At 55.5% G+C, this 14,700-nt stretch overlaps 1 protein-coding gene across 2 annotated transcripts in view; it reads left to right on the top strand.

The window, feature by feature from the left end:
- CRHR2 (corticotropin releasing hormone receptor 2) overlaps window positions 1-6,636 on the top strand; it is a 29,167-nt gene extending 22,531 nt beyond the window's left edge. For both annotated transcript variants that reach the window (XM_021689706.1, XM_021689705.1), the window contains exons 9-12: window positions 4,261-4,346; window positions 4,530-4,665; window positions 5,041-5,082; window positions 6,496-6,636. In XM_021689706.1, the coding sequence (XP_021545381.1) occupies window positions 4,261-4,346; window positions 4,530-4,665; window positions 5,041-5,082; window positions 6,496-6,636 (405 nt within the window). The remainder of the gene's footprint in view (window positions 1-4,260; window positions 4,347-4,529; window positions 4,666-5,040; window positions 5,083-6,495) is intronic.
- The last annotated feature ends 8,064 nt before the right edge of the window (window positions 6,637-14,700 follow it).

Below are 14,700 nucleotides of genomic sequence, written 5' to 3'. Positions count from 1 at the left end.
TCTTCCTCCCCGACCCGCCCCCCCCCTGGGGGGGGTGCCCCCCCCCCCCCCCCCCCCCCCCCCCCCCCCCGGGACATGAACACCGCATATTTCTAGGTCCCTCTGTTGTGAGGCTGAGCTAACTCCCCTGGCGCCAGAGGAAGCCTGAGGCTGAGAAGTGTCCCCGGCAGCTGCAGGGACCCCCGGCTGGGCTCCCATGGGGCACGGAGCATCGGGTCTGTCTGACTGAAGTCTCCCCGTTCTGTGTGCCTCCCAGCAATGCCCCAGCAGCCCCTGTTCCACATGCACATTCCAGGCCCCCCACCTGCCCCTGGGAATGTCTGGGGTGGGCCCAAGATCTGCATTTGGACGAAGGGCCCCGGGTTCCTTGGATGTGTACACTGGAGTTGGAGAACCGTGGTGTCCGGGGCCCTGCCAGGCAGGGATGCATGTTGTCCGGGCATCCTCTGTGGCCCAGCCAGGGCCCTGCATGGAATAGGCCTCGGGGCATGGGCCTTTGAGGCTTCACCTGCCTAGAGTGTGCCAACAGGAGGAGAAAGCTGAGGCACCCGGTGAGGACCAGGCCCCAGACGGGTCTCCAGGCTTCTGGGGGCACCCCCAAGTCCATCTGGTCAACACTGGGCTCCACAGATGCCCGGGGGACAGACAGATGGGCCGTGTTTAACTGACCCGGCGGATGTGCAGTGCGGGAAGCTGAGAGCCGGGGAACAGTGAGAGGCGGGACCTGAGCTGTGTTGACAGCACCCCAATAAACCTGCCCCATACCCAGACCTGGAGGGAGCAGGGCCTATCTCCGAGGCTGGGAGCCGTGTCTGGAGCCCAGGAGGCAGAAACGTCAGTCCCCTTTCCGTCTCCCTCCCTGCTTGCCTCTGCACAAGGGACGGTGAAGTTCGAGGAGGGTCTCCCCTGAGCACCAGACTTAGCAAGTACCTTCACCGTCGCCGGGGGTGGGGAGGACCCAGGGTGCTCTGCGCTCCTGAGCTGGGTCTGCTTACTTTCTCTGCCTTGGTGGGAGGCGCCATGCTGTGGGGCATCCTGGAACAAGCCCTGGTCGCAGCCCCCTGGGATTTGGGACCCTGGGGGACCTCCTCGCTTGGAGCCTCAGTTTCTCACCTCTAACACCATGATGCCAGTCCCTGCTTCGTGGGGTCACCGGGAGGACCCGTGGTAGCCCTGGGGCTCCCCCTCCAGCCAGTCCTCCTCGTACCTGGAGCCACGGGTCTGGCTCCAGCGCTGATGGGCCTTGCAGTGCGCTCCTGAGCTCCGATCACCCATCCCTGGTGGTGTGGCCAGTGCTTTCCCTCCGCTTCCTTGCATCTGGCCCAGATTTCATGAACTCCTGCATGAGCAACAGCACGATGCAGAGGCCAGGAGGAGGACGCTGAGGCCAGCTGGCTCGGTTCAAATCCTGACACCAGTGCCTCCTACCTGTGTGGTGTGGGCAAGTGATAGAGCCTAGCTGAACCTCAGTTTGTACATCTGTAAAATGGGAATAATGATCACACCTACCGCATAAGGCTGCTGCTGGAGGAGTAGCCATGAAGTGCTTGGAAAAAACCTGGAATGATGTGTTCTGGGCCACGTTAGGGAGCACTAAGCCTCCCTTGTCTGTCCCCGTAGCCACCATAATACCCAGATCCCCAGTCTGGGCCTGACACGTACCACCGCCTGCCAGGCTGGGGCTCTGACCAGGCTGGGGCGCCCCTCCCACAGAGCCTCCTTAGGAGCGACCGTGCCAGTGGGAGCTGCCAGAATCAGAGCTCCAGGAAACACGGGGCAGGAACGAGGCTGGACTTCTCCAGGGGAGCTTCTCCAGGGGGTCTGGCCTTACCCTTTCACCCCACACCCTCTCCCCTCTGCATTCCCAGAGCCCCTGCCATGCGGGCTGCCCTAGGAACATTCTGGACTGGGAGGGCCCTGCAGCTGCTATTCTAGAAGGAGGTAGATTTTACTGCTTGGGCTCATCTCAGCCACAATGGCTGCCAACTGGCCTATCTCCCCTGCCCCAGGGCTTTATCCCCTGGCTTTTCTCTGCCTGGAACACAATCCCCCACCGTCCTTCAGTCCCCAGCTCAAGTGCCATATCTCTAGGCCTTTCTGACTCCTTTCCACCCGGCCACAAGACTTCTGGGAGCAGGGACCCAACACATGGCAAGTTAGCTCACTAAATGAATGAACGAACAAACGAATGAATGAATGAGTGAGTGAAAGAAAGTAGGCTGGACAAGGCTAGGGTACAATAGCCAGTGCTCACTGAAGAGCTTGGATTTGGGGTGGGAGGAAGTGGGAGGTCCAAGAGCGGAGAGCTCTGTGTGGGCTGGGGCCCCGAGGCTCCCTGGAGGAGGAGGGAAGACACCTGTGGTGGGGTGAGGTGGAAAAGATGCAGTGAAGGGGGTGGCTGGGGACAAGGAAAGAGTGACTTCCAGGCTTCCCAGGCCCACGCAGAGATGGAGTGGGGGCAGCATCACTGACTGCCTGCCTCACATGAGTAGAGGGGACAAGGCTTGTATCCCAGCTCCTCAGCACCAGACCCTGTCCCTGCTCTTGCCTCAGCACATGGAACAGGACCCTCAGCTGGGGTTGCTCTGCAGCTTATTGACAGAATGGAAGCATGGGGTGGGGGTGAGTGGATGAACTGATGAATGGATTGTTGAGTAGGTATTTAGATGGATGGATGGATGGATGGATGGATGGATGGATGGATGGAGAATTGAATGAATTGGTTAGTGGGTTGATGGGTGATGGGTAAATAGATTGAATGCAGGGAATGTGCCAGAAATGAGAATATATTTTGATTCCAACAGCCTCTACTGTCACGGAAGTCAGAAAGAATCAGAAAAGGTCAAGTCTTTTGTACCACTTGTATGAGAAAATTAGGATTGATCTAAGTTAAGATTGACTTTGTGATCCAAGGGAATATACCAGAAACCCAGGAGCTAGAAATTAGATGCGCCTTAAGGAGCAGGGTGCAGCAGGCCCCTGGCTGAAGGCTTCCCGCCCACCCCCCACCCTGGGTTCTGCAGGCCATGCCACTGTGGGTGTGAGAGCCTCAGGCTGGGGTTGAGGAGCAGCCTGAGCCCTCCAGGCCCCCAGAGCCTCCTCCAGCTTCTGGGTCGTGCAGAGGCCACAGGGCTCTCTGTTCCCTGGTGTCTGCCAGTGTCCCCCCACCCTCAGCCTGGGATCCAGACTTAGGAGGGCTTAAGAAGTCACGGATTCTTGGGACAGAGCCTCGGGCGGAACGTGTGTGTGTGTGTGTGTGTATGCGCACACACGTGCGCACATGTACTCACACGGTGCATATGCCTGAGCCAGCAGACGCCCTCTGACCCATGGGCACTTCCTCGGGAAAGATTCGCAAGAAAGGGCATCTCACTTTCCTGTCTGCTCACGTTTGGAGAAGGATGTAGAGAAACGCCGGCATACCCACGTCCCCAGATCCACAGGCTCTCATGTGAACACACACAAGCACAGAGAACAGACTCACCCCCCGCCCATCCCGAAGCGTTTGGAGGGCAGCACACAGCCACACAGACAAGCCGCTGCGGATGGACCATACACTGGCAGGCCCACGGAGACCATCCACAGCACGAGCATGCTTTGGGCGGCCCCGCAGGCCGGTCCTGGGAAGAGACTGGGTGCATCGGCTCTGATGCCAAGAAAAGGCTCAAAATGAAGATAAATGAGGCCCTTCCAGGAGCCTTGGAGCCAGCCCAGCAGCCCATTCATCTTCATGGCCTCAGACGTGCCTGGGAAGCATTTTCCTGGGTGCAAGGGAGGGCTGGTGAGAGATCAGTCACTCCCTCTGGCCACGTCCACTCCCCCAGGGTAGCAGGGCCTCAGGGGAACCCTCAGTCGACAAGGGGGCACTCTGCAGCAGACAGGGCAAGGGACTGGGGTGGAGTCCTGGGCAGCTTCACCTGTGGCATCCCCGGGTGGGGCAAGGGGGTGGGAGACTTTCTGAGGAGCCATGCCTCAGGAGAAGTGGCCTTTGTGTCCTTGGTCACTGCCTCCAAGGCTGCTTCCCCCCCCTCGGGTCTGAAGGTGGAGAAGTAGGCCCTAGAGGCTTCAGGGGGCGGGGACTTCTGCCCATCCTGGTGAGGGAGAAGTATAGGCCTTGGGACCGCAGGCAGGGGCTGGGGTGACGGGTAGGACGGATGTGTGCGTGGGACATGTGGTTCAGTGGGTTATAGGGGGAAGTGGCTGCCTCTCAGTTCATTCCCCACCTCATGGTCCTTCTTTTTTCGCCTTCCCTCACTCCAGATCAATTTTGTATTTCTTTTCAACATCGTCAGGATCCTCATGACAAAACTGAGAGCATCCACCACATCAGACACGATCCAGTACAGGTGAATGATGGGTGCCTTAACCCCCAGAGGGCAGAAATGAGGAGGGCATCTGGGCAGGGACCTCCAAATCCTCGTAGTCCTCAGCCAGGGAGCTTGCTTGGGGTCCCAGAAGAAACGGCCCCTGAGTGAGACCCTGCCTGCAGTGTGGGCTCAGACCAGCCTTGTCGCCCTCTCACTCCCCAGGAAGGCGGTCAAGGCCACCCTGGTTCTCCTGCCCCTCCTGGGCATCACCTACATGCTCTTCTTCGTCAACCCCGGGGAGGACGACCTGTCGCAGATCGTGTTCATCTATTTCAACTCCTTCCTGCAATCCTTCCAGGTGGGCTGTGGGAAAAGATGGGGCACCAGTGTCCTCACAGAGACCTCACACGGGACATGGTTCACACTGACACACAAGTGCATGCACACACTGAACCCCAGCCCTGGGCCCTGGCACCCCCACCCCAGGGGTCAGGCGAGCTCACCCCCTGACTGGCTCTTGGTCATACTAGCCTGCACCTACTGGTGGCCCAGCACCTGTTCTGAGGATTTCTGACAGCCTGTCACTTCCAGTGGGCCCCAGTACATCTGCACCATGAGGGGTGGGCTCCCCTCCAGCTCTGAGCCTCTGGGGTCCCGGGCCCAGGTGTTCCCAGCCATCCCTGCAGAGTGGCTCCCCAAGCAGGTCACTGACCCCTCCCTCCTTCCTTTCCAGGGTTTCTTTGTGTCTGTCTTCTACTGCTTCTTCAATGGAGAGGTATGAGACCAGGCTCTGGGGCCGTCCTCAGTTCCCAGCCCAGTGGAGGGTCCCTGGCTCTGCTCAGCTCTGTCCTGGACAGGGGAGGGGAAGGCCAGAGGAACCACACCCAGCTTTGGGAAACAGGAATCCTGCCCGAGCGTCTCGAACCAGCTTAGAAGGTCACCTGTGCAGGCCAGAAACAATAGGCCAGCACTTCACAAAGGCACTTGGAGGGCTGGCTGGCCAGGGAGCCCAGGCTGCAGGGTCTCATGGAAGGAGGAGCCAGGTCACAGCTGGTAACAGGGGAAGGCATTCCAGGAGCGGGCCAGGTGTGAGCCGAGCACCCAGGCCTTGATGGACGCAGGGAGCAGAAAAGACACCAGCACATTCCCCCACCACAGAGCAGACCACACACCTTGGGGCCAATGCCAGGGAACGAGGCACCAGGGACAGCCTGCTTAGCTCACAGAGCCCAGAATCTCGGCATAAGCAGCTTGGGAGAGAGGCTCACACCGACCTATGGTCGGTGAGGACACACAGTGGGCTATGGGGCAAAGAGTAGACAGAGCCCCAGGTCCTGAGAGCTTCCAAACACTCAAGAGGAACGCCGATGCCATCCTGAGGCCCTTCCCCTGCCTATGCAGAGGGTGACAGTCGGGGGGAGGGGGATGTCTCTGCACACCTAGGTCTCTGGCAATCAAAGCAGACCTCACATAGGCAAGTCTGACAATGGAGACTGGCCGGGGCTGGAGGGCAGGGAGAGAAAGCTGCTAAAGCAAACACACAGTGCCTCTGGGGCATTTATTCCGGTCAGCCACGTGCTAGCCTAGCATATGGGGAACATAATCCGTTTTGCAGAAAACTTCTTTAGTTGCAATACGAATGAGAATAATATGGCACCAGCAACGATCAGGTTTTGAAATGACTAGAACTGTTAGCTTTCCATCTCAGCAGCACATGCTATGGCCAGTGAGGCAGGGTCCGTCAGCTGGTGGAGGGGGCTGGAGGGGGCTGGAGGAAGGGCTTTCAGGAGGGAGAGGGATGCCAAGTACGCGAGAAGAGCGCACAGCTCAGCAGGTGCCCGGGAGAGCGAGAGGCAGATGTGCGAAGCTGGTGCTTGGGTCCCACCATAAAGAGGAGGTGGCAGAGGGATGGGGCAGGGAAGGCATTGTGTCCCAAGGAAGGGTCAGCAGGGAGCTTCTCCAGGAGAGGGATGAGGACGGACGGCAGGAGCTTCTGGGGCTAACGGCTTCAGGGGAAGGACCTGCTTTTGGAACCAGCCAGTCCCTCCCTGGGTGTGAGTGTGGTGGTCGGGAGGGCACCCCAGCCTCCCTTCAAGGGCCCTGCAAGGGGCAGGGAGCAGGGGAGAAGCCTCCCCGTTCCCAGGACTGGCCCCCCGCAGGCCCCGCTGAGCCTCTGCCTCCCCTGCAGGTGCGCTCGGCCGTGAGGAAGAGGTGGCACCGTTGGCAGGACCATCACTCCCTCCGAGTGCCCGTGGCCCGGGCCATGTCCATCCCCACGTCGCCCACACGGATCAGCTTCCACAGCATCAAGCAGACGGCCGCCCTGTGACCCCTCCGTCACCCCACTCGCTCATCACTCCACCATCAGGACAGCTTTCCTATCCTCCTGGGGTGCCTTTCTCTGGGTTCACTTTGCCACCTCGCCGCTCGGGCGCTGGTGGGGGCGGAAGGGAGGGGAGACGTCAGCTGGCCCGCCCTGCCGGCTGGAGAGAGGCGTGTGGCAGCAGGCTGTGCGAGAGGCTCTCAGGAGCCAGGCCCGCTAGGCCCAAAGTCTCAGTGCAGAGGGATGGCACAGGGGCCACACACACCCCCCGACCCCCGAAAAGAGTGGGTCACATGTCTTCAGGCATTTGCCCACACCAGCCTCTCTCCCTGCATCCTCACTGTAGCCCCATTCACAGGCGGGGAAACTGAGGCCCAGCGCCAGGAAGGGCCTGCCCGAGTCACACAGCTCGTCCGTGGCACAGCGGGGGCTCCCCTCTCTGTGAGGGCCTTCCCACCAACAGCAGGGTGACATTAGGCCTTGCTCCCTGCTCCCGGCCTTCTGCCTCCTTGCTCAGGGCTGCCCTCTGCAGTGGAGGGGGTGGGGGGTCACAGCAACTGGAAGCAAAGAATTAGTTTTGCTTTCTCCCAGGGGCTCTCACCTACACCCCAGCCCAGAGCAGGCCATCTCTCTGCCCCTCCCCAGCCATCTCTGGGGTCCTAGGAAGGATGCTGCTTCCTGTCCCGGGACATCTCTCGGCCTAGTCCACAGACTCAGAGCCTTGGGGAGGGACACGTGGGGAAGGAAGACATAGCTAGGGCAACCAGATGCATAGTGCAGATGAAACGAGGAGAAGCATGGTGGCCGGGGGCAAGGAGTAAGAAACCAATTAGGTCTTTGGTGACTAGAAGAATCTCCCAGCTCCCACAACAGACCGGGCTTCATTTCAGCCTCCCCTTCAGAAATATCTCGGCTCTCTGTGAAATAAACCATGCCTCTGTGGAAACAGCTTCCCCGCAGGTCAAGTCAACCAGACATACGAAGGAGTGCCGTGGCCAAGGATGGGGGGGCTGGATCCTTTCTCGTTTGCAGAGCCCATGGCCCTGGTCCAGGGCTGGTTCTCCTCTCTGACCTGTGTGTCTGCAGGCCTGTCCCTTACTCCCCCAAGACAGTCTCTACCCCTCCTCTCCTACCGAGGGCAGTTTAATTCACCACAGAGGAGAGGTGCAGCTCGCCCAGCACGCCACAGCCCAACCCAAAATGTTCTAAAATCCAGAAGCAAGTATAGACAAGACCCCACAGTATTTGTGAACAACACCATGAGGAAGTTTCCAGGAGAGGGTGGGAGTGGAGGAAAGGAGGCTAGAGCCATCAGGTCAGGGTTCAAAAGGGCTTTTGCTCTAGGAATACCCGCAACGTATTTTTTTTTTTTATTATGTATCCCATCTTGCATATTTTTCAGTTGCCATCTAATATTTTTTTCACATTTTTTAAATTGGTGAGAAAGGTGATTTCTAGCTTTTAGCAAATATTTACACTTTTAAAATAAAACTGCCACAACACTTTAAAGTATATCGTTCAAAATCCAAACACAGCTGTGATTTAATAACCAGCCTCTTTTGTTTGAAAAAAACAAGCTAACCAGCTCTTCCTCAAGAGCTGGAAATTTTACGTTGTTCCTTTTCTCTTTGAACTTGTGTCTTCATCCCATTTCCCCCACAGGATTTTATACTAATGCAGTATTTTTATGGTTGAAAGTCTTTCCTTGCTCACCTTATCATACTTCTCTGCCACAAAATATACTTAGAAATTGAAATAGAATTATTTAATTTTCTGTGACTAAAATTTGTAAAGAGTTTTTTTAAAAAAACATCTTCTGGATTGAGTTATCGCAACTACTTTTGATATAAAACATAGGGTACAATTGATTAATACAACACAGACACTGAAAGTTTTTGTAAGGCAAATGTAAAGCCTTACAAAAGGAAAATTGATTGAAAACACATCTTAACGGAATGGATAGGAATTTAATTGTTCATGAATCCGTGGGTGAATATTTATTGCTGGAATGAATCAGGACTTAGCATCTTTTCTTTCTTTTTCATTTTTATAGCTCCACACGCTGAGAATGAGAAGCTTTTTCACATAAATAAGTAGATGTCACTCAGGTCTCGGACCTCCTTCTGAGACGTATGCCAAAAACTGCATAGTGATCTATCATCCAAAATTATGTGTCAGCCCACCATTTGATTAAGTCCTCTTTAAATTTGGCTGAAAGAAATGAAAACCACCTGACTTGCCAAAGGCTTGACTACCCCATGGGCAGCTGAGCGGGAGAGCTTAATGGCTGGGCGGGGCCCCGGCTTTGCCTCGGTCTGCAGGAAGGCAGTGGGGCTCCCTGCCTTTGTGCTTTCTTGCGTGTCTTGTAAAGCCTCCCTGTGTGCTCAGAGGCGGTGTACAGGCCGCTTCTGTCAGCATCCTGGGGGTGCTGGTAGAGCAAGCAGCTCGTTGCTCATCGGAGGTCCCGGCCACTCGTCACCGCTCCGCAGATGCGGCTCCTCGCCCCACAGCCCTGTTCCCCAGCCTGCAGAGCATCAGAGTCATGGACCTTTGCTCAGCAGGCAGTCTGGCCTGGTCCCTCCTCAGAGGAGGCCCCTCCTCGGTTCCTGCACTGACCGTGCATCCCCTCATCCCTGGGGTCCTCAGTCATGCCCCACGCCAGGCGCTGGCTGTGAAATGCCACCAGAGCCATTAGACCCTCTGCGGGTCCCGCCCTGGTTAAACTCGTCAGGCACCTGCTCCTCACACCACGCCAGGCCTTGTGAGCATCTGCTTCCGCGGCAGTCCCTCGCCGAGCTGGCTTTCCTGAAAAGTGGCCTTGTTGGCGGACGCCCCTCCTCGGTAGGCAGGTTCTGGCACCCGGACCCCTCAGGGCCCTTTCACCCCCCGGATTGGTAAAGCCGAGGAAGGCTTGAGACCACAAGGCTATGCCTCAGCCCAGCCTTCTGGCCCCACTCCCAGTGAGAGACCACAGAGCCCTGACCCCAGCACGGCTCCAATGCCTGGCCTGTTAGCAAAGCGGGGCCCTGGGGGCCCTGCAGGGGTCTGAGCCTGCAGACGACAAGGACGCCAGCAGGCGTGGCAGGCGTGGAGCGTCTGTGCGGTGGGCAGCGGAAGGTGCGGATGACATGTCCCTGCTGGAGCGGCTGTGGTGGGGGTTCCACCTGAGGGCTGCAGCCGCAAGCCCCCTGCTCTCCTGGGAAGGAGGCTGGCTAGCAGCAGAAAGGATGGACTTCGAGTGGAATTAAGAGGCTCGCGGAAACTGACCACCAACACGTGGACGTACGCAGCGGGAGGCACACACAGAGGCTCACGGAGTGGAGGCGAACACGGGGAGGCCCAGAGGGACACTGAGAGACTCCCGGGGACACGCAGAGGGGCACCCAGACACCAGATGCACACGCGGCCACCAGTAAGTCGTTCCCCATTTACTGAGCACCCCTGTGTGCCACGTAGGGAAATAACAGCACAAATAACACAAGGTTCCTGTTCCAAGAAACTCAGAGTCTGCTTGAGAAGAAATAGCTCCCCAACGGCACCAGGTAGAAGCAGGAGAAAGGATGTGCTCTGTGTCCCTCCCTGACTGGAGGTGCCAGTGTCCGTTTCCGTCTGCTGTGGTGACGAGGAGAGGATCAGGCCTAAGGACGGAAAACAAGTCAGGTTCTGCGGCTGGCGCTTTCCTCCGCTCCCTGCATTTTCCACGTCTCTGAGACCACGCCCGTGGTGGCCTCAAGCCAGACAGGGTTTGGGGGACACAAGAACCTCAGCTGCCCTCCCCTATGCCCTGCCCATTTCCCATAGTCCAGGGCATCCCGGACTGCCACAGAGACAGACAGAACTGGAAAAGGAGCCCAGTGTTTGCTGCTCTTCCTTCCTGAGCATCTTCTAGGCGCCGTGGGCAGATGGGGCACATGGGCAGGGAGGCAATGGGCTGGGAAGGGGGGCTGTCACACAACAGGTCGCCCCCTTCACATGTCTGAGGCTGATACGGGGCGTGCCTGGGGGCTGCAAGAAACAAGGGGAGTCCTTTCCTAGAGTGACACTTCAGCCAGGATGTGGGAGAGGTCTGTGGAAAAGAGCTGTGTCTCCTGCCAGGGGGCCTGGCCGGGGTCCCACTGCTCTGAGAACACACCCGGGTGGCTCATCAGAACCAACGGGGCTGCTCTTCGAGAGCAGACTTTGGGAACCGTTGTTTCCAGAGTGGGTGGGATCTAGGAATCTGCACGTTCACAAGCCCCTCAGGTGTTTCTGTTGCTGTCTGGTGTGGGAGCCACTGAACTAACAAGGAAACATCTTGTCTCTCCTTTCCAACACACACACACACACACACACATACTACTATAGAAAGGGAAGGTGAGTGACCTGACCTGCCTTTCTGGAAACCTCTAAGGGAAGGCAGCTATAGCAGGAGGAAAGAGGCAGGTACAAAACATGTAAGTGTATTCACCAATATGCTTATTATGGCTTCCAGCTCTGCCCTGGAGATGCCACTAATTCTCCTGAGGGAGCCGCCCCACTTAGAGATGTTAGTTAGCAGGAGTGGGCTGAGAGCGCGCTGAGATCACTGCCCCGTGTTGACTGAGTCTCCCCCAGATACTGTTAGCGATTGCTTTACTCAGAGCCTGAGGCCCTCCCACAGAGCTGCGGCATGTTTCCCCCACCACAGAACCACCAAGTGGACTCCATCTAGCGAATCCTGTCCATTCTACAGGACCCAACCCAAAGAGCCTCTTTTCTAGGAAGCCTTCCTACCAGCATCAGTCGGACAAGTCCCCCAGGAAGCCCCTATGACAATCCTTGCCAGGCTCCACTGCCAGGCTGGGAACTGCTCAAGGCCTTACGTCCACAGCAAGAGCTCTGCTCCCAGTAGGAGCTCTAGAAACATTCACTGAATAACCTGGCCTTTCGTATTTGTTCCACAGAGCTGGTAACTCAAGCGGGAGTCCAGTGCTGGCAGGACAGACCAAAGGTGCAAAGAATCCCAGAGATCTATTAGCTTTACACTGGGGGAAAATCCATTCTCCAGCTCCAGACACCCACCCCCCCACCAGAGCCCAGGGGCCAGGCCCAGCCTGAGCACATCCCCTCCCCATGTGCAGGCAGAAAATCGGAGGAGAGCCTCTCCATCATTCCAAGACTTCCCTGCAGGTGTCCGACCGTTAATCTCATGCCGTGCGTGCGGCCCCATGCCTTGATGGGCCCTGACTTCCTGTTGGTTGGAGGTAGGGGACCAGACCTGTACCCCCGCTGTCTAGCAGAGGATGCCTGCGGTCCTCTGCTAGGGGAGTGGAAGCACCTCTCCCAATGAAGGTCCTGGCTTAGACAATTCACTTTATGATCACCCTGCTTAAACCTCACATTTGTCTGAGGACGCAGCAGGGGCCACAAATGCTGCTTGGAGAAATGAATGATGAAAGCCAGGGCCCCCAGAAACTTCGAAGTGTTAGCTACTGCACTTTGGAAAGAGAACCCAAGCAGAGGGATCTTCCGAGGCCAAGTCCTGCATCCAGTCTTGATAACTGCTGGTTGGACAAATGAGTGAGCAGGCAGGGGCATCAGCTCTGGAAGAAAACCATCCCTCTGCTTCTGCTGTGAAAACAAGAAAGTAATTAATTGTGGTTCATAATTAGTTCTACAGGGCACCAAGTGGAGCGTTCTCTGGCTCCCTCAGGCCCAACCGCGTGCAATGAACAATCCAGCATCATGGATCCCCATGGAGGCCCCTCTGTCCGAGAAGATAGAGAAATTCAGACTTGTCATTTCTTCCTGCTTCCCCCAGGTCCGGTCTCCGTGTCCTCTGGAGAAGGCGGGTGGTGGACCCAGGAGGGATAGGGACCCTTTCCTTATTCCTCCAGCTTGGCCCAAATAGCTTGTCCTTCCAGGGCTTTCCAAAGCGTGCACTATGGAGTCTGTGCCTCTAGTCCCTAATGAACTCCCCCAGCCCTGTGGCTCCACATCCATCTCAGTCCTCGGTTTGAAACAGATTCTGGGCTATCCCCCACCCCACACCCTCAACATTGCACACCTAAACGTTAAGGTCTTTATGATGCGGGATCCTCAAGCGTGAAGGTCAAGAAAGAATTCTTGAGGTGTTTCACGGTGCAAAAATGTGCTTTTATTAAAGCACAGGGACAGGACCCGCAGGCAGACGGAGCTGCACTTGTGAGTGTAAGGAGTGATTGATTATATACTTTGTAGTTTAGTTAGTGGGGATTAGGGCTAAGTCTCTAAGGAATTTGTGTATGTTGAAAGTGAGGTTTACAGGATCTTGGAGGTCTGGCTATTGTCAAGATAAGGTTACCCTTTCTTATCTAGTAAAACATGAGTCATGAGACCCTTGAAGAATGTCATGTTCTACGTGTCTCAGATGTGCATCAGTGGGCCCCGTGTTGTATATGGTTTATTCTTAGTCATATTCTTCCTGCCTTTTTTTCCCTCAACATTTCCATCGGAAGGAATGAGAAAAAGGTCCTTCCTTGGAAATGTGGATTCTTTTCCCTACCTAGAAAAATATAAATATATGAAATGTACAAATATTATGCATTAAATAGTGAAGGAAAATTTCTAAAGAAATCCTCAAAAGAACCACAGACCCAAGTTTAAAAGCCTCAAGATAAGAGAAAAACGCTCTCATGTAGCTAATTAAAGAGTCTCCCACAATGGCGGCGCTCCAGCCTGCCTGTGTTAGAGGCAGCAGGGCATTCTGTGTCACACAGGTTTGTGAGCCCACTCCAGACCTCCTGAAACACAGTCCCAGGGGGTGTGAATTCACACTTTCAACAGGCTCCGGGAGTGCTGCTCACCCAGGAGGGCCCTGGGAGCCACCAGCACACAAGGCCTCTTCTCCCTCCCTCCTTCCTTCCTTCCCCGGCACACAAGGCCCTTGGCTCGCTGCATCTCCTGCTGTCCACCTCTCCCCTGCAGGGCACAGCTCTGCCTTTTCCCACACCAGCTACTGTATGTAGGTTGGGTCTCCAGCCGGAGCCTTGTCTGCCCCAGTCCTGAATTGCCAGTACCCAGGAAATGTCGGGATTCCAAAAGAGATTTCATTTGAACCAAGGGTTCCAAAAGCATGAATCTGAAAACCACTGAATTTACACAATCTTAGTCCCTTGGGCTCTCTCCTCTTGGGGCCCAGGGCCGGAAGGAGCTTTCTAAGTGAGGCTGCTAGAGGAAGCTTCTACCGAAGCACAGTGGAACGGGACAAGACAGTGCAGGAATTGGTGCGTGTAGGAGGGCCGACTGTATCAGTGTGCTGAACTTGGAGGGAGAAAGGAAAGAAGTGAACACACACAGGCCTCAGCATGGCAGACTGCACTAAATGTTTTCCCATGTACTTTCTCATTTAATCCTCTTAAAAATCCGGCAATATAGAAAAACTCAGCTTATAAAGAAAGAAAAACAATGCTCGCTACCAGTTCCTCTCAGGGAGTCTAACCCAGACCCGGGAACTCTTGTCCCTCAAGGGCCTTGACGTCTTAAGAGTTTCTCTGCTTCGAACTTCTTCTGAGGCTACGATTTTATATGAATTTTTAAATTTACCACGTTCATTTTAGTTGTAATCTTAAAAAGGTAGTGGAAGTCTTAAAAATTTAATAATCGTCTTAAAAAATATTTGACCTCAAAACACCCTTTTCAGTGTCAACGGAAATACAGTTTAATCATACAAAACATTAGCTACAGTTCCTCAAACTGGGGATTCCCTAATGTACTCCACAGAGTTTTGAGATTTGGTGTCCTCTATCAAGGTCACTAGAATATACTGAATTTGTGAACCTGCCTTGGCACGAATGACTCGGCGACTGCCAGGCTTTTCCCGAGGGACCTGCGTTTTGAGCCAAGAGTTGAGTTACGTTATGTGCGTTAGGGGGCAGACATTCCGAAGTGAGCCAGTTTTTACACCAAAATACTGAATGTGGGAGCTGCCCTGGAGAATATGCATCCTTAAGTCAAATATTTATTGAGCACCTACTGAGTGCTCACAGTCTTCTGGGCATCACAGGCATATAGCCATGAATAAAACAGACCCAAATTCCAGACTTCATGGAACCTACATTCTAATGGGGAGAG

Source organism: Neomonachus schauinslandi, chromosome 12 (genome assembly GCF_002201575.2).
Source record: "Neomonachus schauinslandi chromosome 12, ASM220157v2, whole genome shotgun sequence".
NCBI lineage: Eukaryota > Metazoa > Chordata > Mammalia > Carnivora > Phocidae > Neomonachus > Neomonachus schauinslandi.
This window is presented reverse-complemented; position numbering and strand designations above follow the sequence as displayed.